General features: G+C 38.7%; 1 protein-coding gene across 2 annotated transcripts; it reads left to right on the forward strand.

Moving 5' to 3' along the window:
• Positions 1 to 1,431: 1,431 nt before the first annotated feature.
• IDO1 (indoleamine 2,3-dioxygenase 1) lies at positions 1,432 to 27,076 on the forward strand. Of its 2 annotated transcripts, XM_030816449.1 has the most exons (11): positions 1,432 to 1,464; positions 12,529 to 12,649; positions 16,510 to 16,605; positions 16,723 to 16,842; positions 17,438 to 17,556; positions 18,721 to 18,735; positions 21,201 to 21,300; positions 22,120 to 22,237; positions 23,367 to 23,418; positions 23,869 to 24,017; positions 26,476 to 27,076. In XM_030816449.1, the coding sequence occupies exons 2-11, from the start codon at positions 12,563 to 12,565 to the stop codon at positions 26,826 to 26,828; spliced, it is 1,209 nt and encodes a 402-aa protein (XP_030672309.1). In that variant the 5' UTR covers positions 1,432 to 1,464; positions 12,529 to 12,562; the 3' UTR covers positions 26,829 to 27,076. The 2 variants fall into 2 exon arrangements, with proteins under 2 accessions (XP_030672309.1, XP_003269662.2); XM_003269614.2 differs by lacking the exon at positions 1,432 to 1,464 and having other exon boundaries at positions 11,613 to 12,649.
• The last annotated feature ends 54 nt before the right edge of the window (positions 27,077 to 27,130 follow it).

The following is a 27,130-nucleotide window of genomic DNA, read 5'->3' on the forward strand; positions in this document are numbered from 1 at the left end:
TAACTTTTTCCAGTCATTTGGCTAGAAAGAAGACCTTTTTACTCAGTACCTATTGCACTCTTCTAGGATTTAGACCAGTTTGAGGTCATAATCAGGAAAGAAGGGAGAAAAAAAATTTGCAAACCTCAACCTCCTATGTGTTACTATTCAAATTTTGACTTTAATCCTTAAATCCACCTGATATTGTTTACTTTAAGATTTACCAGTAGTTTACCTTTGTATTTTGTCCAGAGGATCTAATTGTGATCAACGGGAAAATAGACTATAGTCACTTAACTCCATCTTTACTGCAACATGCAAATATTAAATAAAAAATAAATGAAAAGCAAAAAGAAAAGAATTGTCAGTGTATTGTTCTGTCTGTGGAAGCCATCTTTTAAAAAGTCATATGAACTACTCTATTTTAGAATAGTGTCTTACAAAGATCTGTACAGAAGTGTTGAGCCTGAGAAATCAATTCCCCAAAATATAGCACCCTGGTATGATGACTTATTTTATTTTATTTTATTTTAGTTAGACAGAGTTTCGCTCTTGTCTCCCAGGCTGGAGTGCAATGGTGCTATCTTGGCTCACTGCAACCTCCACCTCCCCGGTTCAAGTGATTCTCCTGCCTCAGCCTCCTGAGTAGCTGGGATTACAGGCACACACCACCATGCCTGGCTAATTTTTGTATTTTTATAGAGACAGGGTTTCACCATGTTGGCTAGGCTGGTCTCGAACTCCTGACCTCAGGTGATCCTCCCACCTTGGCCTCCCAAAGCACTGGGATTACAGGAGTGAGACCTTGCCCGGCCCAGTGATTATTTTAAATTAAAGAAATTTAAAAGCCCTTGGTGACCAACATGCACTGGAAGTAACTGTTCTCTGGAGTTACTTTATCTGCCTAAAGTCTGGAACTACCAAAGAATAAAACAGTGACCACTGGTCCTTTTTCTGTGTTTGCATTAACTTAATTCATATCAAAGGAAGAAAGACACACCTGGACGGACTTTTGTCACAAACCATTGCCTTCTATTTCAGTCTAATTCAGTATTTCAAGGAAAATCATTTCACAGCCATTGTCTGTTCTGCAGGCTCAACAGACCTTGTCCCAGGCCTTTTTAAGTTCTCCAAGTCCATTCATTTCCCCTAAAAAATCATTTTCCATACCCCAAATTGTCACATTTACCCCACTTCTTCTTCCCTATGAAAAGTGGTAGATAAGCATCTCTACCCCCATTGGGTTATTGGGTAACCCTTCTCCTACAATCCCCCTATGCTATGCACGTTAACATAAAATTTGCGTGCCTTTTCTCCTATTAATCTGCTTGTTGTCATTTGATTTTCAGTGAACATTCAGAGGGCAAAAGGAAAGTTTTCCCTGAGCTCCAACAGTTTTGGCCCAGTGAACAGGACAACCAAAGCTGCTTTGCTCTTCCGAAAACTGCAGTCAGGGAACCCGGGACCCGGCAAGCCAGCAGAAGGGTAAGAAATTCTTTCCAGTCAGAATCTTGGTCTCTTTTTGTCTTTGGAATCTGGATGAGCAGATAGTAAAAAAATCACATTTGTCTCTCTTTCCATATGTAATATTAACAGGAGAAAATCATTTTTGACTGGTCTTGGGTATAGCAACTCTGGTGTATTTTATTGTGTAGATATTCATATTGTCTTATCTTTTTTCTCCCAGAAATAGATTTTGTTTCTCCATCGTCTTTGTCTTTATGTGTTGTTTTGTCATAAAGATGCATGTCAGAGGATAGAACATGGGTCTAAAGTCTCTATAAGCCCCTTGTCTGAGCTGGTCCCCGAGAGACTGGTGATGTTTACAGTTTCATCAGACCTATGTACAATTGTACAACTGTGCTGTGAGTCCCTGAAATAAAAACTGGATGAGGGTCCCCTTATATCTTGTTTTGTGTTTGTGAGAACTTGACTTGTTACCAGTGGGAGCACTCTTTCTTGTTTTTCACCATCTGGGGAGTATGATTTTCGGGACATAACTGGTGGCCAGTCTGAAAGGGCCAGAACCCTAGACACCTAAGATATTAAGCAGCACACTCTTAGGTCTGAATATGCCAGACTCCCAGGGGACTTTGTCCTATCTATAAGGGGCCTTTGTTGTCTCAACACATGTTACCTCGTTGGTTCTGGAAAAGTCCAAACCCAGGAGGGTCTGCTGGTGCAACAGATTAAGGGGTCTGTGACTGGCACACCCCACAACTTTGTGGGATAGTGTGGTACTGCTGCACACACAGACAGCACCCTGCACTATCTGTGGTAACGAGTCTTTTGCTACCTTAACATATTTCTGAGAGTGAATTTTTGAGGAACCATGAAGCTACGTCATCTGAACTGAGTTTTAAAATGCCATTTACATTCATAGTATTTGTAAACTTGGAAAGTTACCTCTGGGACTTTCCATGAAAAAAGCTAATTGGCTTCAGTTGCTTTGCAGTAAAGAAACTGGCTATATTTAAATGAAAACTTTTTAGAGGGCTCTTGCCTTAATCAGCTGTGTTATTGGTACTTATATAAGAAACAAAAGAAATGTAGCCTTAGAAACTCCTTTGGCAAGATTTCAAAAAGGCAGAAAGCAGATTGTAAATGTACTTAAAATATTTTTTGCTTCAAACTGCCTGCTTTGGGTTTCCCACCGAAGCTGCAAAAAGATACCCCAGCTTGTAGTGTAGGGGCTAGGATTCTACTCTTCACTGCTGTGATCTGGGATTAGATTCCCATTTAGGAAATCAGTCCCTTAGAGATCTAGATCTTTGCAACTCCAGAAAAAGAAAAATGTACAACAATTAGCTTGAATTATTTGTTTCGAATTTATGTTTGTGTGACTCTCAACTGTTTGGAGAGTTACGTTACCATTTGATATTGATCTTTTTCCCTTTTATGGACCATTATTACTTTTCTGTTATTGAAGTCTCTTTAGGGGCTGGCTCCAGATCTTGTGAGGACTTCCTCTTCATGCCACTTTGAGAAGCCTCATATCTTCCTTTGTTACCTCATAAAGGACTTACTGGCTTTGGTTCTGAGTCACTCAGTACATACCTTTGGTTAGAAAGGAGAAAAAAAAAGTTCAAAAACAAGGAATACTGTTTTTTTGTCCCAGCTGAAATCTGATAATAATAAATTCCAATTTTTAAAAAAAGAACTCTAAGGTCAGAAAACAGCTTAACTAAAAGCTGATATTCAGGCTATAATTTTTACTTTATTTTATTCATTTTTAAAATTTATTATTATTATTATTATTATTATTATTATTATTATTTTGAGACAAAGTCTCACTCTGTATCCCAGGCTGGAGTGCAGTGGCATGATCTCGGCTCACTGCAACCTCTGCCTCCCGGGTTCAAGTGATTCTCCTGCCTCTGCTTCCTGAGTAGCTGAGATTACAGGCACCCGCCACCATGTCAAGCTAATTTTTGTAGTTTTAGTAGAGATAGGGTTTTGCCATGTTGGCCAGGCCGATCTCAAACTCCTGACCCAGGTGATCCACCCACCTCAGCCTTCCAAAGTGCTGGGATTACAGGCGTGAGCCACCTTGCCCAGCCGTACTTTGTTTTATTTTTTACAAAGACTTTTCCCTTTTGGATCTTCTTTCTACCCTGTGTTGGTTTTTGTTTTGTTTTGTTTTGGGTTTTTTTTTTTTTTCCAGTCAACTGAAGCGCTTTTTAAAAATTATACATTTGGTCCTTCTTTTTGCTTCCTTTCTTAATTAGAATTATTTTTACTGAGGAAAAAAAGTAAAATTTCATTGGTCTTTTTGGGAAAGCTTAAAATATTCCTAATGGGCTTCTGTAAGAGTTGTTTTTCCATTTACTTCTACTTCACCTTTCTTTTGCCATCTTTAATATTACATTAAGGGATCTAATCAGGACTTTGACTCTCACAAGGGGACCCTGTGACCCTTTGAAGAACACACAAAAAAAGTGCCACTGGCCTCTTGGGGTGGGGTGATGTTCCCTGTCTCCATTACAGAGCTCCAAGAGGTATGGGCAGGTTCCTCTCAGGTCTAAAGCTTTGCTGTCTGTTGTGTTAAGCCCCCTGATGTCTGGCTTTTGGATACATACCTGTGCGTTCTGTATTTTATGTCTACATATATTTATATTTCTATACATATGCTTGTATATTGTCTAATGGTAACAAATTGACTTGAAAATAAAAACACATATAAATTAAGTAAATAGGTTCAATGCTTTTCAAATTCATATGACCTTAAGAATCTGCTAAATAAAACTTTTAAAATTATTGGTAAAATAAAATAAAAATGTCTTCAGAATTTAATTTATACATTTTTGCCTAGGGCTACTGCTCAGGCAGGTTTGGACTGTCTCTGCTAAATGTAGTAAGGTCATAAAACTATCTCTTCTATGATATTTTTGGTACTTCTTTGATTTGTCTGTGAGCTAAAGCTACTACAGCTGGTGGCTGGGCTCCCCCAAAGCCTTGCACACATCTTACTGTGAGCCTATGTTTTTGGTTTTGAGTTTCTAGGTCTTGGGGCCTAGAAAGATTGCCATGATGAAGCCTGAAGATGTATGTGTGTCCACAGCACCTGGGCTGCCAGCTGCAGGGCAGAGTCAAGCTCAGTAGGGCCCTATCCTCCCAGATCCAGCATTTCCTCTTGGTCATGCTGGGAGGGGTCAGATCCTCCAGACATCATCTTTGTAGTTCTGTCCTCTGTCCCGGGCTTTACACTTGGTGTGCAAATCCAGGACCCAGATGGACTCTCCTTTTCATAATCATCCTGGGTTCCCATGGGCATTTGGATCCAGGACAACCTACAGGATAGAGTATTGGGGAAGATACCTGTGCCCAGTATCTTAAAGGCCTTGCTCAAGATGAAATTGGCTGATTTAGGGTTGGCCTGGTTTTGCTGGAAAAAAACAAAAAACAAAAAACAGTCTAGGCACAGTGGCTCACGCCTGTAATCCCAGCACTTTGGGAGGCCAAGGCAGATGAATCACATGGTCAGGAGTTCAAGACCAGCCTGGCCAATATGGTGAAACCTCGTCTCTACTAAAAATACAAAAATTAGCCAGGCACGGTGGTGGGCACCTGTAGTCCCAGCTACTTGGGAGGCTGAGGCAGGAGAATGGCATGAACCTGGGAGGCAGAGCTTGCAGTGAGCCAAGACTGCACCACTGCACTCTAGCCTGGGTGACAGAGCGAGACTCCATCAAAAAAAAAAAAAAAAAAAAAACCAAACAAAAAGCTTAAGCTTAAATGGCTACTATTGTTTTTCATGAGCAATTCAGACATAATTGTTAACAATGAGTAAATTAGGTAAATACAAATGGAGTAAATGTTTACAAATAAATTTATCATAGTTTCAAAAATCTATTTGGTAACTGACACTCTTAAAGTCTTAAAAGTCATGTTATGTTAAATTAAGTAATAGTTAATCATGAAATATCTGAGTTATTTCTAAGTTAAAATACTGACACATCAATTATTAAGTATAAGTTTAAGTTTGAATACTCTGATACCTTATTTTGATGTGATATAGAAAAGATAAATATATTTGAATCTGATAAACATGAAAAATCGAGGAAATATTTTTAAGAATAATAAAATGGTTTTCATTTACAAATACTGATATGAAAGAGTTCCTTCCTAGATTTTCACTAAAAATTAAGATACTAAGACTTGTTATAGTTAATATATGTAATTAAAACCATTAAAAATAAGGTAAACAAATTTGTATGCAAAGTGTATACAAAAAAAGGCAAGATACGTTTTCAGTGAGAACGCTTATAAGGAAGGCATGAGCATGTGGTTTTGTTAAAGGAAAAGTTTAAAGGTTACTTAAAAGTTGTTTCAGACCAGGCACAGTGGCTCCTATCTGTAATCCCAACATTTCGGGAGGCCAAAGTGGGAGGATTTCTTGAGGCCAGCCTGGGCAACAGAGGGAGACCCTGTCTCTACAAAAAAAAAAAAAAAATTTTTTTAATTAGCTAGGTGTGGTGGTGCACACCTGTGGTCTCAGCTACTGTGGAGGCCAAGGGCTGAGATGGGAGTATCACTTGAGCCTGGGAGGTCAAGGCTGCTGTGAGCCATGATCAGGCCATTGCACTCCAGCCTGAGTGACAAGACCCTGTCTCTAAAAAATAAAAATAAATAAAAAATAAATAAAGGTCATTTCAGACTAAGTGAATGGAGAAAAAAATGATATAGGTAAAACTAAATGGATATAAAGACTTTTTAAAAAGTAGAAGAATAGGAAAAAGTTATAATAGCTTATAGAAAGTTTATGAAAATTGTATCTTGTGTGCAAAGCTGACTGATATCAGAGAAATTTGTTCATACGTTTTCATTAAAATTAGCTTTAGTATTTAAAGTACACAAAGACAAAGCTAGTGGTTGATTTTCTCTTTTAAATAATATTTTTGTATAGGAATAATAAAAAGAAAAGATTTTTGTACATGTTCTGAGTAAAATGCAAAAAAAAAAAAAGAAGCAAGAGAGAGAAACAGATTTTGTGTGCCTCATGTCTTGTCATGCTTCTTCAGAAGGTGTTTTGATTATTTGGAAAACTGAGTCTCCTGTCAATCGAACAGCAAAGGTTTTTGCTTTTTGAAATCTTCTAATTATCACTTTGGCTAAATGAATGACTATTACTTTTTCACTGGACCTATGATCCTATTTTGATCGAGTATTTGAAACCTTTAACATATTTGAGAGGCTTCTCACAATTATATTTCAAAATCTAAAATTAAGTATTTTTGACCTCAAACTAACTTTGAGATATTCCAAAAAGCTGCTGAAGCTTCCAAAAGAAATAATAAACAGGCTTATTTGATATGTTCAATTATGTAAAAAGATTTTCAAATAAGAAATAATATTTAACCTTTTTAAAATTATATTTGTATTGTCATGTTATTAGTATTTGCTCCAAAATTATATGAGATTCCTAAAAATTGGATTTGTCTTGTTACATGTCATTAGTCATAATTATGAGTATTATGTTAAATTGTTGTAGGTCATACAAAATGACCTAGTTTTCTTGTTAATTCCATCTTTAACCATGGCCATTTTTAGTCTTGCTCACAATTAATTTTTTTATGCTGATCCTTTTTTTCTGAAAGCTCTTTGCAAATCCTAAAGCGTTGTGTCTTCAAGAAAGTTCACGGAAAGGACTGCAACAAGTACTCTTTGCTGGGCGCAGTGGCTCATGCCTGTAATCCCAGCACTTTGGGAGGCAGAGGTGGGTGGATCGCCTGAGGTCAGGTGTTCGAGACCAGCCTGACCAACATGGTGAAACCCTGTCTCTGCTAAAATAAAAAAATTAGCTGGGCATGGTGGCAGGCGCCTGTAATTTCATATACTCAGGAGGCTGAGGCAGGAGAATCGCTTGAACCCAGGAGGTGGAGGTTGCAGTGAGCCAAGATTGTGCCATTGCACTCCAGCCTGGCCAAAAGCAAAATTCTGTCTCAAAAACAAACAAACAAACAGAAAAAAAAACAAAAACAAACAAAACAAAAAAAAAGTACTCTTGAATGCACATTTCTTATCATTTTAAGATTGCATCATATGACTGAGTAAACAATTTCAGAACTCTAATTTTTAAAAAGTCATAAAATTATTAACATCAAGCAAAACAGGAATTAATTACATTGGACTAATGTAATTTTAATAACTTTTTTGTTTAAAATATTGCTGATTCTTTTTATGTTTTGCTTTACAGAGTTAAGGAAAATGTTCTCTTAAGCTTTACATAAATGGGTAAAGTATACTTTTTTGAACAAAATTGAAACATTCACTTTTCTCTCTACCTGATCGATCCTGCATTTGGAAACTATTTATGAGTATTTCTATTTTACGGCAAAATAGTTATTTGAATAAGTTCAATAAGAATCTGTTCCCTTTTGCCACAGAACACAGTTGGAGATTCTGGTTATTTTACCAAGGCTTTGACTGAAATGCCATATTTTCAGATATGACCAGACAGCTTTAAGAAACTGAGGTTGATATTATGAAGCCCATAGGAGCTTTTGGAAAAACTGGTCTAATATCTTAAATACACGGTTCACATGGTGGGCTTGTGGTAAGTAAGAATGTCACTTTCTGACATCCCAGGAACCTCAAGTTATTTGGGGGACCTTGAGAAAAGAGAAATTCACTAATGTGTACAGGTATTACTGACACAATCTAAGAGCGAATCCAATTCTTGGCTTGGCTTCCTAGCCTGAAGAGGTTTCTAAAAGTTTAATCTGAGATTCCTTATGAAAAGTCCCAGCAAAGTGAACTTAAAAAAAGCCTGTGTTACAAATTGATATTCTTACTGCACTTTATGCAAATAATCAGGCCAAGTACAATAAGATGAAAACTTAATATGCAAATAAAATGGCTTTACTTTTATTTATCTTTGGTAGAAATGGGGGACTGAAGAGAGAAAAATCATGTTTCAGGAAAGAAAAAACCAAAAAAACTATAATTAGATTCCAGTTCATTGTTTGTTTTTTCTTTCTTTCTCAGATTTTTTTTTATTTGCCTGTAATCTCAACTAAATCTTAAATTGTTAGTCCTATCAAAATCTGTCTTTGAATCTCCAGGCAAGCATTTTCAATTTTCCTCCTACATTTCTGACTTGGAATCACTAAATGTTAAAATTCCCTTTTTCCTAAGACTCTATAAGCTGATACTAGCCAACCTGGCTTTGAAGAAAAATCACTGCAACATTTTATAAATGGACAAACTTTGCACACAAGCTCCAGGAAAATCTGTCAGATTGCTACTGATACTCTCAGCTGTCCTCCAGATTTTGGAAGAAACTAGTTTGTAAACTACTCCAAAGATTAACCTTTGTTTTTCTTCCAATTCTGTAAAAATGGCTCTTACTATGGATCTTTTTGTCTGCATTATATATAGAGTCATAGCTTTAAGATCCCATCTACAAAGCCATCTCCTGAAATAAGACGAAACTGGCCTTTTCCCAGAAGTGAGAAAACTAATTAGACTGGCCTTTTCCCAGAAGTGAGAAGACTGGTTTAATGAGATCCTTTGCCATTCAGCTACTAACTCAGTTTTTCTCTCTACAACTACCAACTCAACTTTTTGTATATGAAACATTAGGAAAGTTTCAAACAGGGGAATACTGGGGCTCAGAAAAGGATACCCAAAAATATGGCACTCTGATATGCCAGTTACTTCACATTAAAGGCTCCTGGAAGCCAGTAGACACTGGAAGAAGTTGTTCCATGAAGATCTCTTACCTGCCTTAAGTCCAGATCTGCCAAAGAAAACAATTACCTCTGGTCCCTTTTCTGTGTTTTCATTAACTTAACTCATGTTACAGGAAGAATGACTAAAGTTTGTTAGCACACCTGGACAGACTTTTGTCACAAATCATTGTCTTCTATTTCAGTCCAATTCAGTATTATATTTTATTTTTTTTTTTGAGACAGTCACCTTCTGTCGCACAGGCTGAAGTGTACAATCTTGGCTCACTGCAACCTCCACCTGCCTGGTTCAAGCAATTCTCCTGCCTCAGCCTCCCGACTAGCTGTGATTACAGGCACACACCACCATGCCCAGCTAATTTTTTTGTTATTTTTAGTAGAGACGGGGTTTCACCTTGGCCACACTGGTCTCGAGCTCCTGACCTCAGGCAGTCCACCCGCCTCAGCCTCCCAAAATGCTGGGATTACAGGCGTGAGCCACCACGCCCCGCGCCTGGTTATTTTTTAGTGATTTTTAGATATCTACAAAAACAATATGAGTACTTTGAGGCCTAAGATGATGTTTTCTTCCTTAAGGGAGTATTTAATTTTGTTTTGTTCTGGCAACTAAGGGCCTTAATTAGCAAAATCTGAATCACCTTAATTCCCTTTCAGAGATATCATGAAAGTTTCCTCATAAGCCAATTATAAAAGTAAAATTAGTTACTACAAGCAAAGTTTTTAGAAAATTCCTGACTCTAATAAGTGCCCAGAAAAATTGGAATGTAATTGATTTGTATGAAAAATGCTGTAAAACGTAATCACATAAACGTTAATGGTGAATTCAGTGATGTTGGTATTTCCATGAGTTTTTTCATTCTCCTTGCATGCTGTAAATTATTTTTTTAAATGAAAATTCTTTTATTAAAAAAAGCTACATTTTATAAATTAGTATAACATAATGGTAAAGAGAAATGTGGATGTATTAGAAAAGATGCCCCATTGAGGGGAGACACATTTGTATTTATCACGACCTTGAATGAAGGTCCCTCTGCAGATCCTATCATAATAGTCCTTATGTCAGTGAAGTCCCCTGTGAAACTGGGTAACAGGATTTTAAGGTAGAGATGTTCATCAGGCAGATGGAAATGTAGTCTATAGCTGTGAAGATAAGTCAGGCAATACAATAATTATAGAGGAAAAATAATGTAAGCTATCAAAGAAAGATGTATACAAGGGAGGCAGAGTCACATAAAGTCTCAGATGTAGGAGGCCACAGAGCAAAAGGCTGAGTTCTGGCTTTCAGGAGTTTTCTAACATAATGACCTGATCACCAGTTAAAAGCTAAGGAGAAAGATGACGAATCAGTATGAGATCATAAAATTATGATGCTCTTCTAAAAATATGTGAAATGAGGTTTTTAGGGAGGTGTAGGTACGGCTGAAGAAAATCAAGGTAAATGAAGACAAGATCAATTGAGACTGTAGTTTCAGAAATAGCAAAGAAGCCAAAGTTTGAGGAAGTTAAGTGGCTAGGGATAAAATTGAGGCACTAAAGCATTATTGGTTCTGCAGTCAAGGGTAGGATAGATTTTTTTTTTTTTTTTGGAGACAGAGTCTTACTCTGTTGCCCAGGCTGGAGTGCAATGGCACAATCTTGGCTTACTGCAACCTCTGCCTCTCGGGCTCAAGCAATTCTCCAGCCTCAGCCTCCCGAGTAGCTGGGATTACAGGCACATGCCACCATGCCCAGCTAATTTTTGTATTTTCAGTAGAGACTGGGTTTCACCATGTTGCCCAGGCTGGTCTTCAACTCCTGACCTCAAGTGATCCGCCCTCTTCAGCTTCCCAAAGTGCTGGGATTACAGGTGTGAGCCACCACGCCAGGGGGTAGGATAGATTTAGTGAGATGACTGGATAAACAGAATCAAGTAAAAGCTTTGTCAAAAACTTATGCTTCTTAAAAATTTAATCCTGGGACAGAATCATCTAAAACTTCATTCCATGTCTTCACTTTGACTCACCCATAAAAACTTCAAGTACAAAGAATAAAAAATCTTCAAGTACAAAGAATGAAAAATAACCACATATTTTCTAACGCTCAATATTTTATTTGTATTGTTGTTTTCTATATAGATATGATAGGTCTTCATGATTTTTTGTTCGTTTTCCTTGAACTGATTCCCAAAGTATTAGCCTCATGAATTATGTATTCACAAGAAACACAGTCATTGTGTTCTCTTTGCTGTAAAATTTTGGTTTCAGTTTTCCTTACATTTCCTATTCAAGGAACATTTTCCTGTAAAATGACATGTTGAAAAAAACAGCCATAATTTAGTAGAGAATAGCACGAGAGCTATTCTAGACTGTAACGAAAGCCATATGCTATCACAATTTAATTTATTTCAAGTACTAATAAGCTGATGACCAAACAGTGATGTCTTTTAGTTTACTCACACGAACTATTTCTCTTTTCTCCTTTTGATCATCTAGAGGAACAGGCGACTTGGTTTCTTCTTTAGCTTCCTTGTTCTCATTAAGATTGAACAATGCCTCTAAAGTGAACCACAGACTTGCATGCAAGCTGAAAACCTTTACGAAATGCAGTCTTAATTTGTACTTTGAGAAAAACATTTTCAAGGCATTTTATCCTTTTCTCCAGCTTTTGACATATTACAAAGTACCCAAATATGCCAGACTGTTGCCTCATCAGCCCCTGGCAGTCAGGTACAGTTAGATGCGAGGCAATCTTCCTAAAAGTTACTTATTAGAGATGTGAGAAGGGCAAATGCTATCATTGGAAAAACTGACAATAGTCTCAAAAGGAAAAATAAGGAAGTGGAGAGTTACTATGTTTCTAATTTTTCATGTGCTTCTATTTTTTTCCTACTTCAGAGCCATTGACTAATAGTTGAGTATAACACAGTTGTGTTTCCGGGCTGCTGAAACATGACACTGATATTTTCAAAGAACTGTAGAAGCCTAAAAGAAAGCCAATGAGAAATAACTAAATGAGAGTTTAGGACTGTAGCCTTCATTTTCATTCAAAGATTTAAAAGTTTCCATAAAGTAAAATGTTCCTCTCTGGCCACCTGTTTTCACAGTTCTGTGTTTTCCTTCGGGCCTTTCTGGTTTCCCATATGGCAGTAAGAAAATGATGTGCTTAATGATTACAAATTTCATATGGAATACAAACTTTCACTTTCTACATATGATGCACAGAGATGCTTTTGTGGTTTTATTGGTTTTCATATTACAAACAAAGAAACTAGAAAATGAAACCATTCCAAAAGTGGAAGTAATTTCTCACTGCCCCTGTGATAAACTATGGTCATTGGCTGTGGCAGCAACTATTATAAGATGCTCTGAAAACTCTTCAGACACTGAGGGGCACCAGAGGAGCAGACTATAAGAATGGCACACGCTATGGAAAACTCCTGGACAATCAGTAAAGAGTACCATATTGATGAAGAAGTGGGCTTTGCTCTGCCAAATCCACAGGTAAGAGAAGGCACTAAAATGTGGGAAAATGCATTCTTCTTCTCATTCCTTACCTGGCCAAGTTAACTTCTACTGAACAACTGTGGTTCAGTAACTTCTAGTAAACAAACACATAAAGCAGTGTAAAAATTAGAGAGCTGTAATAACTGCATCTCACTTAATTTGTCTTACATTTTCTCCCTAGAAATGGAGTCATCTATGCATTTCTTACTTACCTAACATGGATATGGAGAGTGGTGAGAAAGGAAACTGTAGAAAGTATATCAGCTTTACATCAGAATTATACAGTAAAATACAAACAATGAGGTTATTACAGTTGTATTTTGAGAAAAGGTGTTTTGAAAAAGCCAGAGTTTTAAATGAGCCATGAGTCAAACAGAAATCCCTTTCTCTTAGGGATATAACTTAAATTATGCAAAACATGTGTTCTAATTTGATGGGGTTTATGAGATTGCACATCAAGCACCTTCCATGTTATATGATCATTGCTTGCTATTTACTGAGCATAAGATTCAAGTGAGAGTCTGAACTACCTTTTTTCTTGTTTGCAAGTTTTACCTATAAAGTGCAAGGTATGTGGAAAAAAGGTTTGCCTTAAAAACTATATTTTCTAATCTGTCTTCTAATGAATGCTATGTAAACCAATTTATCATCAATATTTTAATTATCAAATACAGCATTTTTCTAAGCAATTTACAAATTAACCCTTTCCATTCTCATAGCCATCCCAAAAGGTATGTATGTTATTTATTTTTATTATTACTTTTTGAGATAGAGTCTCGCTCTGTCACCTGGGCTGGAGTGCAGTGGCACAATCTCAGCTCACTGCAACCTCTGCCTCCCAGGTTCAAGCGATTCTCCTGCCTCAGCCTCCCAAGTAGCTGGGATTATAGGCACCTGCCACCACACCCGGCTAATTTTTGTATTTTTAGTAGAGACAGGGTTTCACCATGTTGGCCAGGCTGGTCTTGAACTCCTGACCTCAGGTGATCCACCGGTCTTGGCCTCCCAAAGTGCTGGGATTACAGGCGTGAGCCACTGCACCCAGCCAGGTATGTATGTTTTTATCCTCATTTTCCTAATGAGAAGTATAAGGCATGCAGAATGTAATTATCCAACTATGTAGCTAGCAAGTGCCAGAGGCCAGTATGAGCCTAAGCAGCCTGTCTCCAGAGTCTATCATCTTAAAACTATTATTCCACACTGCCTCTCTTAAGAAGGGATAATAAGATATTGCTTATTTTCTTTCTTTCAGTCTTCAGTTTAACAAGGTACATGGGATTCCAGGAGAAGATTTCTATGAACATGTTATAATAAATCTGTAGACGAGTATATTTTTGTCTGTAGCTCAAACGGTTACAGTCCACATACTGGAGAGCACCTTTAAACACAGGAAATGTTTAGTCAGAGATTCCAACCTAACTGTGCTTAGAAATGAAATCCTGTAAACACTTTGGTGATACTGGCAAATTTAAAGCATCTACCTCCTTCCAATCTAATTTTCCTCTTCAGATTGTTAACTAAAGAAAATGAAAAATATGCTTTAATTTTATTGCCAAAAGCACTAGTTTGCTTTATTCATGCAAATCAATAATACTCAAACTTGCTATTTGCCCGCATATCTACAAAAATGCCGGGACTGGATGATTTCAAGGATGTACTTATCAATGGTACAAAAAAACCAGCTTTTTCAGAAACTACTAAGTTTTGTATCATGGGTTTTTTTCTCAGAGATTCGATTCTCCTTAAAAATGCAACAACTGTGATAATTATGAATACCTGTAGAACAGATTCCAAAGGGTAAAGCAAAACCCCAAAAGAAAACAAACAAAACTCTTCCTTGGCTACTTAAAAAAAAGATTCTCGGCCGGGGACGGGTGGCTCACGCCTGTAATCCCAGCACTTTGGGAGACCGAGGCGGGTGGATCACGAGGTCAGGAGTTCGAGACCAGCCTGGCCAACGTTTTGAAACCCCATCTCTACTAAAAAAATACAAAAATTCGCCGGGGATAGTAGCATACACCTGTAATCCTCGCTACTCAGGAGGCTGAGGCAGGAGAATTGCTTGAACCTGGGAGTCAGAGGTTGCAGTGGGCTGAGATCACGCCACTGCACTCCAGCCTGGGTGACAGAGCGAGACTCTGTCTCAGAAAATAATAATAATAATAATAATAATTCTGACAAGGTGCAGTGGCTTACACCTGTAATCCCAGCACTTTGGGAGGCTAAGGTGGGTGGATCACTTGAGGTCAGGAGTTTGAGACCAGCCTGGCCAACATGGTGAAACCCCCAACTCTACTAAAAATGCAAAAAAAAATTACCCAGCATGTTGGTGTGCCCATAGTCCCAGCTACTCGAGAGGCTAAGAGAGGAGAATTATTTGAACCTGGGAGGCAGAGGTTATAGTGAACTGAGATTGCGCCACTGCACTCCAGCCTGGGTGACAGAGTGAGGTCCTGTCTGAAAACAGTAACAATAATAATAATTCTGCTAGCTGAGATGCTGCAGAAGCTAGATTCACTGTCCCGGAAACATGAAAAAAAATTATTGGTTACTTTTATTTCTTCACTGAAGATCTTTCCTAGAAATTATGAACCAAAAAGTGTCTGTTTTATCTCTCATAATCTATCTGCTTCTTAGTCCAAAGGAAAATAATGTTTTCTGATTCCATGTAGATACAAGGCACAATCTCTAATCTAGCAGAATTTGAATGATCCTCAGTATGATTCATTTTTAATTTATATTATACCATTTAGGGATCCTCTGAACCAGAGCGTATTACTGATTAAATTTTATACTTGTTGAAAGTGCTGTCAAATAAAATGGTAATCATCGTGCAGAACAAAAAAGTATTCTGTTATTTGGGGAAAATCACAACAACCAAAAAAATAAGATGTACTAGATGGTGAAACACAGAATAAAAACAACAAAAATATATTTATTACATTTCTTTTGAAAGTTGGAAACTTGACAATAAACTCAATATACAAAAACCATTATGTAAACTGTATAAGCCTGGGTTTCCTTATTTATGATGCAGAGATAACTTCTTGGGCCATTACAATAATTAAATATATATATTTTATATATATGAAATTATTGAGCAGAGTGCCTAGTCCACTATTGACATTTAACACATCTCATTCTTCTTCCATTCAAAGAACTTAAAATCTAGCCAAGATAAACCAAAGTAGGCCAGGCGCAGTGGCTCATGCCTGTAATCCCAGCACTTTGGGAGGCCGAGGCAGGCAGATCACCTGAGGTCAGGAGGTCGAGACCAACTTGGCCACCATGGCAAAACCCCATCTCTACTAAAAATACAAAAATTAGCCGGGCATGGTGGCTCATGCCTGTAATCCCAGCTACTTGGGAGGTTGAGGCAGGAGAATTGCTTGAACCCAGGAGGCGGAGGTTGTAGTGAGCCAAGATTGCACCATTGCACTCCAGCCTGGGCAATAGAGCGAGACTCCAATTCAAAAAAGAAAAGAAAAGAAAAGAAAAACCAAAGTAGCAGGTAATAATTGTTTAACAATATGAAAAGGCATCATCCGTAGAATTTATAGTGGAGGAGATTGGTTTCAAATAGAGTAGTCAGGAGGATTTTAGTGAAACCTTTGAGGTGAACTTTGAAAAGCTGCAAATGGCAGTGTTTGAAGAGAGAGGAAGAGGTGGAACACAGAGAGGGTCTTCGGCCCCGCGTGTGCACATGACAAGACAGAGGCTGGTGTTTCCAGACAGGTAAGCCATATGCCAGGGCAACACTGCACAGAATGGATGTGGAGGCAAGGCATACTATCAGTGGGAAGCCAAATCTACAATAACTGCTACTAGTAAATAAAGATCTTTTTTTTTTTCCCAAGGAAAATCTACCTGATTTTTATAATGACTGGATGTTCATTGCTAAACGTCTGCCTGATCTCATAGAGTCTGGCCAACTTCGAGAAAGGGTTGAGAAGGTTGGACATACGTATTACATTTTTCTTCTTGTATATCTTCTTAACATTGTTAACTTGGTTTTGAAGCATAAAACATTACCGAGATTGATTTGAGTCAATTGCTCCATTTGTTTTCAGTTAAACATGCTCAGCATTGATCATCTCACAGACCACAAGTCACAGCGCCTTGCACGTCTAGTTCTGGGATGCATCACCATGGCATATGTGTGGGGCAAAGGTGATGGAGATGTCCGTAAGGTTTGGAGATTTTCTCAGATTTCTTATGCTATGTGCAGATTTTCATCTAATTTACATTTAACTTTCCAAAAATTTTCTAAAAGCGTTATAACTGCATCATGCAAAGTTTAGATAACAGGACAAAATGATAAAGAAAATATGCCCTGGCTTGACATGTCAACTGTTACCATTATTATATTTTTAGTCTTTTACTTCATTTTTCATCCTGTATTTTATCTGGCAACCCTAATTACATAAAACTAATACAGACTGCAATATCTAACCTTTAAAACACACGTGGGCCCCCCAGCACTTTGGGAGGCCGAGGCCAGAGGATCACCTGAGCTCAGGAGTTCAAGAGCAACTTGGCTAACATGGTGAAACCCCATCTCTACTAAAAACATAAAAAACAGCCAGGCGTGGTGGCAGGTGCCTATAATCCCAGCTACTCGAGAGGCTGAGGTGGGAGAATCGCTTGAACCTGGGAGGCAGAGGTTGCAGTGAGCCGAGATCCTGCCACTGCACTCCAGCCTGGGCGACAGGAGCAAGACTCCATCTCAAAAAAAAAAAAACAAACAAACAACAACAAAAAATCTAACTACTGCATTTTAATCAGGTCTTGCCAAGAAATATTGCTGTTCCTTACTGCCAGCTCTCCAAGAAACTGGAACTGCCTCCCATTCTGGTTTATGCAGACTGTGTGTTGGCAAACTGGAAGAAGAAGGATCCTAAGAAGTAGGTAAACAGTGATAACAACAGGAATTTTTGGAGTGTGTGCCGATTAAATAAAACAGGGATCGTTCATTGGCTTAATTTTGGGCAGCACAGTTTTCCTCTCAGTTGGGTATGGTTCCTCTCAGTTCCTCGGTTGGGTACGGTTTCTTGGCCTGCTGTGTCTACCACTACAAATGTACATATATATGACAGGTGTATAGTTAACACAGGAAAATGCACAAATCTTAAGCGTTCAGCTTGAATTTAAGTATTGTATACATACATACACCCACCATTCTCAGTAAGATACAGAATATTTTTATCACCTCAGAAAATTTCTTTGTGCCTCTTCCAATTCCCTTTCCTGCCACAGACAAATATATTCTTATTTGCCTTATCAAAAATTAGATGATTTTTGTTATTGGGTTTCATATCAATGAAACCACAGAGTATAGACTCTTGTGTCTGGCTTCTTTTGATGAGCATGTTTTTGAGATTCTATTAATTTAATTTTTTAGCAGCCAATTGTGGTTAAGTGTCAACACATCTTTAATTACAGGCAGCAATGACTGGTTTTTCAGAGCAGTCTGCTCAGGATATAGCTGATTTTTACCCATTTAGGCATAAGATCTGCTACAATAAAGGAAAGGGAGAACCAAAGCCCACGTCTCTGGGTGTGTGCCTGTAGAAAAACATTCTGCAAATGGGAATATCATAAAATGAAAGGATTCAATCTAGAAAGTTTCTTCTTATTAAAAATTAATTTAAAAAAAAAATTCCCCGAGAATGGTGGCATATGTCTGTGGTCCCAGCTACACAGGGAGTTAAGGCAGGAGGATCTCTTGAGCCCAAGAAGTTGAGGCTGCAGTGAGCCATGTTCATGCCACTGCACACCAGCCTGGGTGACAGAATGAGACCCTGTCTCAAAAAAATAAAAATAAAACAACTAGTTTTGACTGTCCATGTATGTTCCTTGCATATTTAATTATTTAATTCATTTGTAAGTTATTAAGTTAAATGTAATGCCTACTGAAGAAATATTTTAATGAACCTTTTCTTTTTACCTATGTCTTACCTCTGATAGTAGTATTCAATCAAATAGCAACAACTCATCATTATTTGATGTTAAATTGGTTTTCTTTCTCCCTTCCAATTCGTCCATTGCTTCATGGCTGCTTTCATAAGGCCCCTGACTTATGAGTAAGTATCTGATTCTTGTTTGATTCTAAAAATTATTTGTTACTTATAGTTGAATGTAGGTTTATCAGTAGACTCCAAATGCATTTTTAAATGATTAATTGAATTCAGCCAAAAAATAATTTAAGTGATTATTTAGGGAACAAATAATCTCAGTCTTTAATTGTATCTATGATTGTGTTACAACTATGTCTATCTGATATTATAGCTATAGATATATACAAGAATACTACTCAAATACATCTATAGGAAATGAATATGCAAACATACAAAATGCACATACATCTGTGTATCTATGACTTAATAACTCCTATGTCCATAACTAGTTACCAGTGTCAATAAGTAACCATATACCAACTTGTTCTTTTTGACCCAATCCTTACTACTTTTGACCTATAATATATACTAAACATAGGCTAAGAGATGGAAAACCTGGGCTGGGCGCGTGGCTCACGCCTGTAATCCCTGCACTTTGGGAGGCCAAGGCAGGCAGATCACCTGAGGTCAGGAGGTCAAGACCAGCCTGGCCAACATGGTGAAACCCATCTCTACTAAAAATACAAAAAATTAGCCGGGCCTGGTGGCGGGCACCTGTAATCTCAGCTACTCAGGAGGCTGAGGCAGGAGAATCAATTGAACCCAGGAGGTGGAGGTTGCAGTGAGCAGAAATCATGCCACTGCATTCCAGCCTGGGTGACAGAGCAAGAGTCCATCTCAAAAAAAAAAAAAAAAGATGGAAAACTAAGGTAAATATCATCAGTATAAACCCACCTTGGTGAAGCTAGACTAATGAAGAAGAAAGGCAGTATATGAAAATTATGTAAATTGCCATATGATTAAGATAAGGCATAAGAAGATGAAGTATTGGGATCCCTAACCAAATAAAAGGAGTGATGGGGGAACCCTTGAAGCAAGTTATTTGAGGAATTAGCTAGAGGAAAAAGGTAAGAGTATTCATAGCGGAAGAAACAGCAAAAGTGACGCCTTGAAGTGACAAACATCTTGGTGCATCATCAAAGCTGAAGGATAGCTAATGTCACTGATAATAAATGATAAAAATAACAGTGTGAGAAAAAGATTAATTTTTTTTTTTAAAGATGGCTGGGCAAAGGGGGTGGATCACCTAAGGTCAGGCATTCGAGACCAGCCTGGCCAACATAGCGAAAACTCTCTTCTTCTGAAAATGCAAATATTAGCGGGGCGTGGTGGCACATGCCTGTAATCTCAGCTACTCGGGAGACTGAAGCAGGAGAATAGCTTGAACCCAGGAGGCAGATGTTGCTGTGAGATGAGATTGTGCCATTGCACTCCAGCCTGGGCGACAGAGCAAGACTCCATCTCAAAAAAAAAAAAAAAAAAAAGATTATGTAGGATTTTATTAGCTATGATAAGGAGTTAAAACAGTATCTTAAGGGAGAAACTGGAAGGTTTTTAGAAAGGAGGACGACATCAGCAGACAGTCCCACTTTACGGATGAGAACACCAAGGCAAACGATGTCATATCTTGCTCAAGGTCACACAGCAAGTGAGTTGCAGAGATGGTCTGGCTTCAGATACCATGAATTTAACCACCACAAAGCTCATAGATATACAGTTACTGAGACTATGTTTGCACCAATGCCCAAACTTCAAATAAAAAGAAAAATAGGGTCTAATAAGTTATTTGAATTTCGCAGTCAATTCCTTTGTAAGGCAGATAAACCACTGAGAAATTGAATTAGGCTCACAAATTAAAATATGAATATGAATATAATTATTTAAACAAAAGACTACCTCTTAAAACTCTACCTTACAGATATCTCTGTAAACATTGAGTATATACGTATGGTAATATAAATGCCTGTGAGAAGTTAACAGGATAATAGAAACAGAATTAGTTTGAAAATTTCTAGTTCTGAGTGTTTTTTGTTGTTGTTGTTTTGTTTTGTTTGTTTGTTTTCTGAGACGAGTCTCGCTCTTGTTGCCCAGGCTGGAGTGCAATGGAGCGATCTTGGCTCACTGCAACCTCCTCCTCCTGTGTTCAAGTGATTCTCCTGCCTCAGCCTCCCGAGTAGCTGGGATTACAGGCGCCTGCCACCACGCCCACCTAATTTTTGTATTCTTAGTAGAGACGGGGTTTCACCACATTGGCCAGGCTGGTCTCGAACTCCTGACCTCAGGTGATCCACCCGCCTTGGCCTCCTAAAGTGCCAGAATTACAGGTTTGAGCCACCATGCCCGGCCCTAGTTCTGAGTTCTAATATGAAATTTTAGGTCTCAGTTTAGTCTACTTAGTATTAATTATATGATCTTAGAAAATGGGCCTAAAAACGGAGTCTTAATATTCCCAACTACATAATGGAGATAGTAAGGCCTGCCACACCTCTCTCATAAGATTATGTTGAAACTAAAATAGCAGAAAAAAAAATGTCAAAAAATATCCCATAATTTTTGCTAAACTTCTTGCTTTGCTTATCCAATTTCCTCAGGAACATGGACGTTTTGTTCTCATTTCGTGATGGAGATTGCAGTAAAGGATTCTTCCTGGTCTCTCTATTGGTGGAAATAGCAGCTGCTTCTGCAATCAAAGTAAGTCTATTCTCACTTCAAAATTTATATGTCAATTTACGTAAGCAGAGCAATCACTTCGGAGCCTAAACTATACTAAACATGAGTTAACTTTATCCTTAACAAGTACAACATGGGATCATTTAGTTGGGGGTAAAGGATCAATTATTTATTTTTGTGTATTACCTAAAATATAAAATCTCAGAGCCATATACTTAAAATCCAACTTGAAACCTCTGTAGGAAATAAAAATTTTCAATAAAATCTGGCTTTGGAACTATGATACAGTGTCATAAATTCAATAGTTTTGATTATCAAAAATAGAAATGAAACATACACAACTATATAAATATCTCTAAATTAAATGCTATGTGAATAAAAACAAATCCAAGCTTCTATAAATATAAGGAAATTAGTCAAATAGAGTGTCCAGCCCAGGAAAGAAATGTAAAAATCCCAAATTTAATTTATGGATTAAGACGGGGGAATTTGGCCGGGCTACAGTGGCTCACACCTGTAATCCCAGCACTTTGGGAGGCTGAAGTGGGCAGATCATTTGAAGTCAGGAGTTCGAGACCAGCCTGGCCAACATGGCAAAACCCCGTCTCTACTAAAAATGTAAAAATTAGCCGGGCATGGTGGTGGGCGCCTATAGTCCCAGCTACTCGGGAGGCTGAGGCAAGAGAATGGCGTGAACCCAGGAGGCAGAGCTTGCAGTGAGCTGAGATCACGCCACTGCACCCCAGCCTGGGCGACAGAGCGAGACTCCGAGACTCCGTCTCAAAAAAAGAAAGAAAACCTTAAATGTTTGCGTTTTCTTTGTCTGTTTGTTTGTTTTAGGTAATTCCTACTGTATTCAAGGCAATGCAAATGCAAGAACGGGACACTTTGCTAAAGGCGCTGTTGGAAATAGCTTCTTGCCTGGAGAAAGCTCTTCAAGTGTTTCACCAAATCCACGGCAAGTGTTGTATGCAGTGCAATAGTCTAGGCTGACAGGTCAAATGTTCCAGGTGTAGAATAGTTGGAAAAAAGGGAAGCAAAAAGCAACTATCACTTAGTATGTTTTCACTTTAGGTATTTTATCTTACTAAACCATTACACTTTCTATGTGGTAGGTTTCGTTATCTCCATTTTACAAGTAAAGTCATCTAAATTCAGAAAGACAGAGTAAATGACTTCAGATTCCACAGGCAGTGAAGCCAGAGTTCCAAGCTGGGTCTATTTAACGCTAAGGAACTTCATTGCCTCCCACTAAAAGCCTTAGAGAAACTTTCTACATGGGAGGGTGGTTTTAAGTTCCGAAAAAAAAATAGCTTCTGCTTGATAAGAATTCTTTCCTAATTCTGTTTTTTTTACAAATTAAGAAACAACGCAGAAAAGTCATCCGGCTCAAAAGTTGTTGCAAAATTAACAGCTAAAAAACGAACCACAAAAAAACACACAAAAAAGTGCATAAGCAGTAATTTGCAATAGGAAATCTGCCCTACTGAACAGACTCAACAAATACTTGATTGTTTCTCTCTGGGTTTTGAGTTATTGCTATTTAGTCCTTGGCAAGAAGCTAGATTTTCAAATCAAGTAGGGTAGGAGGCTGAGTGCGGTGGCTCATATGTGTAGTTTCCAGCTACTTGGGAGGCTGAGGTGGGAAGATTGCTTGAGCCCAGGAGTTGGGGCTGCAGTGAGCTAAGATCACTACATTCCAGCCTGAGTGATGAAGTGAGACCCTGTCTCCAAACGAGTTTTTAAAATTTTAAAAATAGAGAGGGAGATCTAGTTTCTGGGGTTTTGTTTTGGTTTGTTTTGATTTGTTTTTTTTTTGTCTTTGGTTTGTTTCTTTATGTAAACAGTTTATCTGTTACGTCAGTAAGCATGTAAAGTAGTGCTAAATAAATAGTTACAGTTTAATGGGCTTCCTGGAAGAGGGCAGGAGAGTGAACGCTTATCTGCAGGGGCTTTGTTTAGCACAGACTGATCTAATGCTTTTTCCTGCAGCCTGTGCCAAAATCCAGTATCAGTTGTACACGACACCTTGATTTCCCTGTATACCTCTGATGCTGCTTAATTAAGCACATTCCATCTTTTTACAGATCATGTGAACCCAACAGCATTTTTCAGTGTTCTTCGCATATATTTGTCTGGGTATGTAGTCTTATGTTTGAATTTGTTTGCTCTCACTTAACAAAGAACACCACCAAATTCTCTTGGATGGTCCCTAATATCCATTGGGTTTGGCTAACAATTTACATCCAAAAATTCACATGGTAGAAAAATACTAGACTGTTCTGTTATCACTTGGCCAGGAATGTACTGGAGTCGGGGACAGGAAAGTCAGTTATTTTAAAAAGAGTGGTCTGTGCTAGTACAAAGGTAAGATTCCATTCCTAGAATATTTATGCCAAATCTGCTCAGGATTATATTATTTATTATTCTCATGCTTGAAAATGAGCAGGGACAAGGGGGCATGAAAAAAGGATCATGAAATCCATTTCTTGTCACCTTCTATTCACCACTAGTGCAAGATTTGATACCTGAAAATTAGCAATTAATCTAAAGAATGATTTTTCTTTTTTTCTTTCTTTCCTCTGATAGCTGGAAAGGCAACCCCCAGCTGTCAGATGGTCTGGTGTATGAAGGGTTCTGGAAAGACCCAAAGAAGTTTGCAGGGGGCAGTGCAGGCCAAAGCAGCATCTTTCAGTGCTTTGACGTCCTGCTGGGCATCCAGCAGACTGCTGGTGGAGGTGAGTGGAAAATAACATGAAATAATCATCTCTTATGTGAATACAATAGTATTTGGATATCTACAAAGCACCTTTTCCCATCAGCATCTCATCTGAGCTTATCTGACAGTTTTAGCAGAATCAGGCAAGTAGGGATTTGGTTGCCATGATCCCATTTTAAAAATGAAGATGCAGAAACTTAATGAGAGTCAGTGACAGGTTCCTTGTGAACCAGCTAGAAAGTGGCAGAGCTGGCCGGGTGCGGTGACTCAAGCTTGTAATCCTAGCACTTTGGGAGACCTAGGCAGGTGGATCACCTGAGGTCAGGAGTTTGAGACCAGCCTGACCAACATGGTGAAACCCCGTCTCTACTAAAAATACAAAAACTAGCCGAGTGTGGTGGTGGGTGCCTCTAATCCCAGCTACTCGGGAGACTGAGGCAGGAGAATTGCCTGAACCCCGCGGGCAGAGGTTGCAGTGAGCCAAGATCGTGCCACTGTACTCCAGCCTGGGCGAAAGAGCGAAACTCCATCTCAAAATAAAAATAAAAAAAAATAGGCCAGGTGCAGTGGCTCACGCCTGTAATCCCAGCACTTTGGGAGGCCAAGGCAGGCGGATCACAAGATCAGGAGATCGAGACCATCCTGGCTAACACAGTGAAACCCTGTCTCTACTAAAAATACAAAAAAGTAGCTGGGCGTGGTGGCGGGTACCTGAGTCCCAGCTACTCCGGAGGCTGAGGCAGGAGAATGGCGTGAACCCGGGAGGCGGAGCTTGCAGTGAACCGAGCTGGCTCCACTGCACTCCAGCCTGGGCAAGAGTGCGAGACTCCATCTCAAAAAAATAAATAAATAAATAAATAAATAAAAACAAAAACAAAAATAAAATAAAGTGTCAGAGCTTTCCTCACACCCAAGTTCCATCTTGAAATCTGAACATGTCTATAAAGACTGGTTGACTCCAGTGAAGCCAATATCACATGCTCTGAAAATGTATGATCAGACTCAGAAAGAGACAGTCACCTGCAAATGAGACAGGGCTGTTAGTACGGAGATAAAGACCTCAGTGACAAGCAGAGTCTGGGCCCTGCTCTTGTTCGGCTGTCCCGTGGCCCCAGCCACCCAGAGCAATGCCTGCACCGAAATGTAAAGATGAGCCACATTCATTGTATGCCTTCTAGGGGCTTAGCTGGAGGAGAGGAATAAGCTCCAAGAAGAACTTCTTTTTAATTTTCTCTGTTTTGTTAAACTTCTGTTTAATAGTCAAAGGGGAAAGCATTGGGCTGGGTAAAAACATGAGTTTTTCTTAATTTGAGCACTTATTTTTTAAATTTTTTTATCATATTTAATTTTTTTATTTTATATTCAGGGGATACATGTGCAGGCTTATTACACAGGTATAATGGGTGATGCTGATGTTTGAGCTTCTAATGATTCCCCTCACCCAAGTATAGAACATAGTGCCCAATAGGCAGTTTTTCAACCTTTGCTTTCCTTCCTCCTTCCGTCCCCTATTTGAAATCCTCACTCTCTATTGTTCTTATCTTTGTGTCCATGTGTACTCAATATTTAACTCCCACTTATTGGTGAGAACATGTGGTATTTGGTTTTCTGTTTCTGCATTACTTCGCTTAGGTTAACTTAAGCTAATGGCCTCCAGCTGCATCCATGTTGCTGTGAAGCACTTGATTGCATTCTTTTTCACAACTGTGTAGTATTCCATGGTGTACATGTACCACATTTTCTTTGTCCCATCTATCATTGATGGGCACCTGGGTTCATTCCATGTCTTTGCTATTATTGAACACTCATTTAAACACAATCTCTTAAACTCCGTTAAGAATCAGTCATAATCTGTCAAATGCAGATTTATATATGCCCCTTGTCTATACCATCAGCTTCTTACAGTAGAAAAGAGAGAAAGAAAGTGCAAACAAAGACCAGGCACGGTGGCTCATGCCTGTAATCCCAGCACTTTGGGAGACTGAGGCAGGCAGATCATCTGAGGTCAGGAGTTCGAGACCAGCCTGACCAACATGGAGAAACCCTGACTCTACTAAAAATACAAAATTAGCTGGGCATGGTGGCGCATGCCTGAAATCCCAGCTACTCGGGAGGCTGAGGCAGGAGAATTGCTTGAGCCTGGGAGGCGGAGGTTGCAGCGAGCCAAGATCATGCCACTGCACTCCAGCCTGGCCGACAGAGTGAGACTCTGTCTCAAAAAAAAGCACAAACAAAAATATTTATTGTGAGAAAATGAGTTTAGCTCATTCAGTTTTCAAAATTAATAATATTTTACAATAATTACGATTGCTAGTAGCAAGACTAATAGCCAAACATTAGCCTTCAAATAGAATGACCTTGACCTCAGTGAATGCTATATTGGTGATCTCCTGCCCACTCTGACCTCGCTCTGCCTTTCTCTCCTGGATTGGGGAATGCTGTGACATCCGTATTTCCTCTTTCTCTTGTTCCTATAGGACATGCTGCTCAGTTCCTCCAGGAGATGAGAACATATATGCCACCAGCTCACAGGAACTTCCTGTGCTCATTAGAGTCAAATCCCTCAGTCCGTGAGTTTGTGCTTTCAAAAGGTGATGCTGGTCTGCGGGAAGCTTATGATGCCTGTGTGAAAGCTCTGGTCTCCCTGAGGAGCTACCATCTGCAAATCGTGACTAAGTACATCCTGATTCCTGCAAGACAACAGCCAAAGAACAAGACCTCTGAAGACCCTTCAAAACAGGAAGCCAAAGGAACTGGAGGCACTGATTTAATGAATTTCCTAAAGACTGTAAGAAGCACAACCGAGAAATCCCTTTTGAAGGAAGGTTAATGTAACCCAACAAGAGCACATTTTATCATAGCAGAGACATCTGCATATATTCCTGTCATTACCCATTGTAACAGAGCCACAAACTAATACTATGCAATGTTTTACCAATAATGCAATACAAAAGACCTCAAAATACCTGCGCATTTCTTGTAGGAAAACAAGGAAAGGTAATTACGTGTGTAATTATAGTAGAAGTTTTGTAATCTGTATCTTATCATTGGAATAAAATGACATTCAATAAATAAAAATGCGTAAGATATATTCTGTCATAATAAACAAAAATGCATAAGATATAATAAATG

The sequence above is a fragment of the Nomascus leucogenys genome, chromosome 8 (assembly GCF_006542625.1).
Source record: "Nomascus leucogenys isolate Asia chromosome 8, Asia_NLE_v1, whole genome shotgun sequence".
Taxonomy (NCBI): domain Eukaryota; kingdom Metazoa; phylum Chordata; class Mammalia; order Primates; family Hylobatidae; genus Nomascus; species Nomascus leucogenys.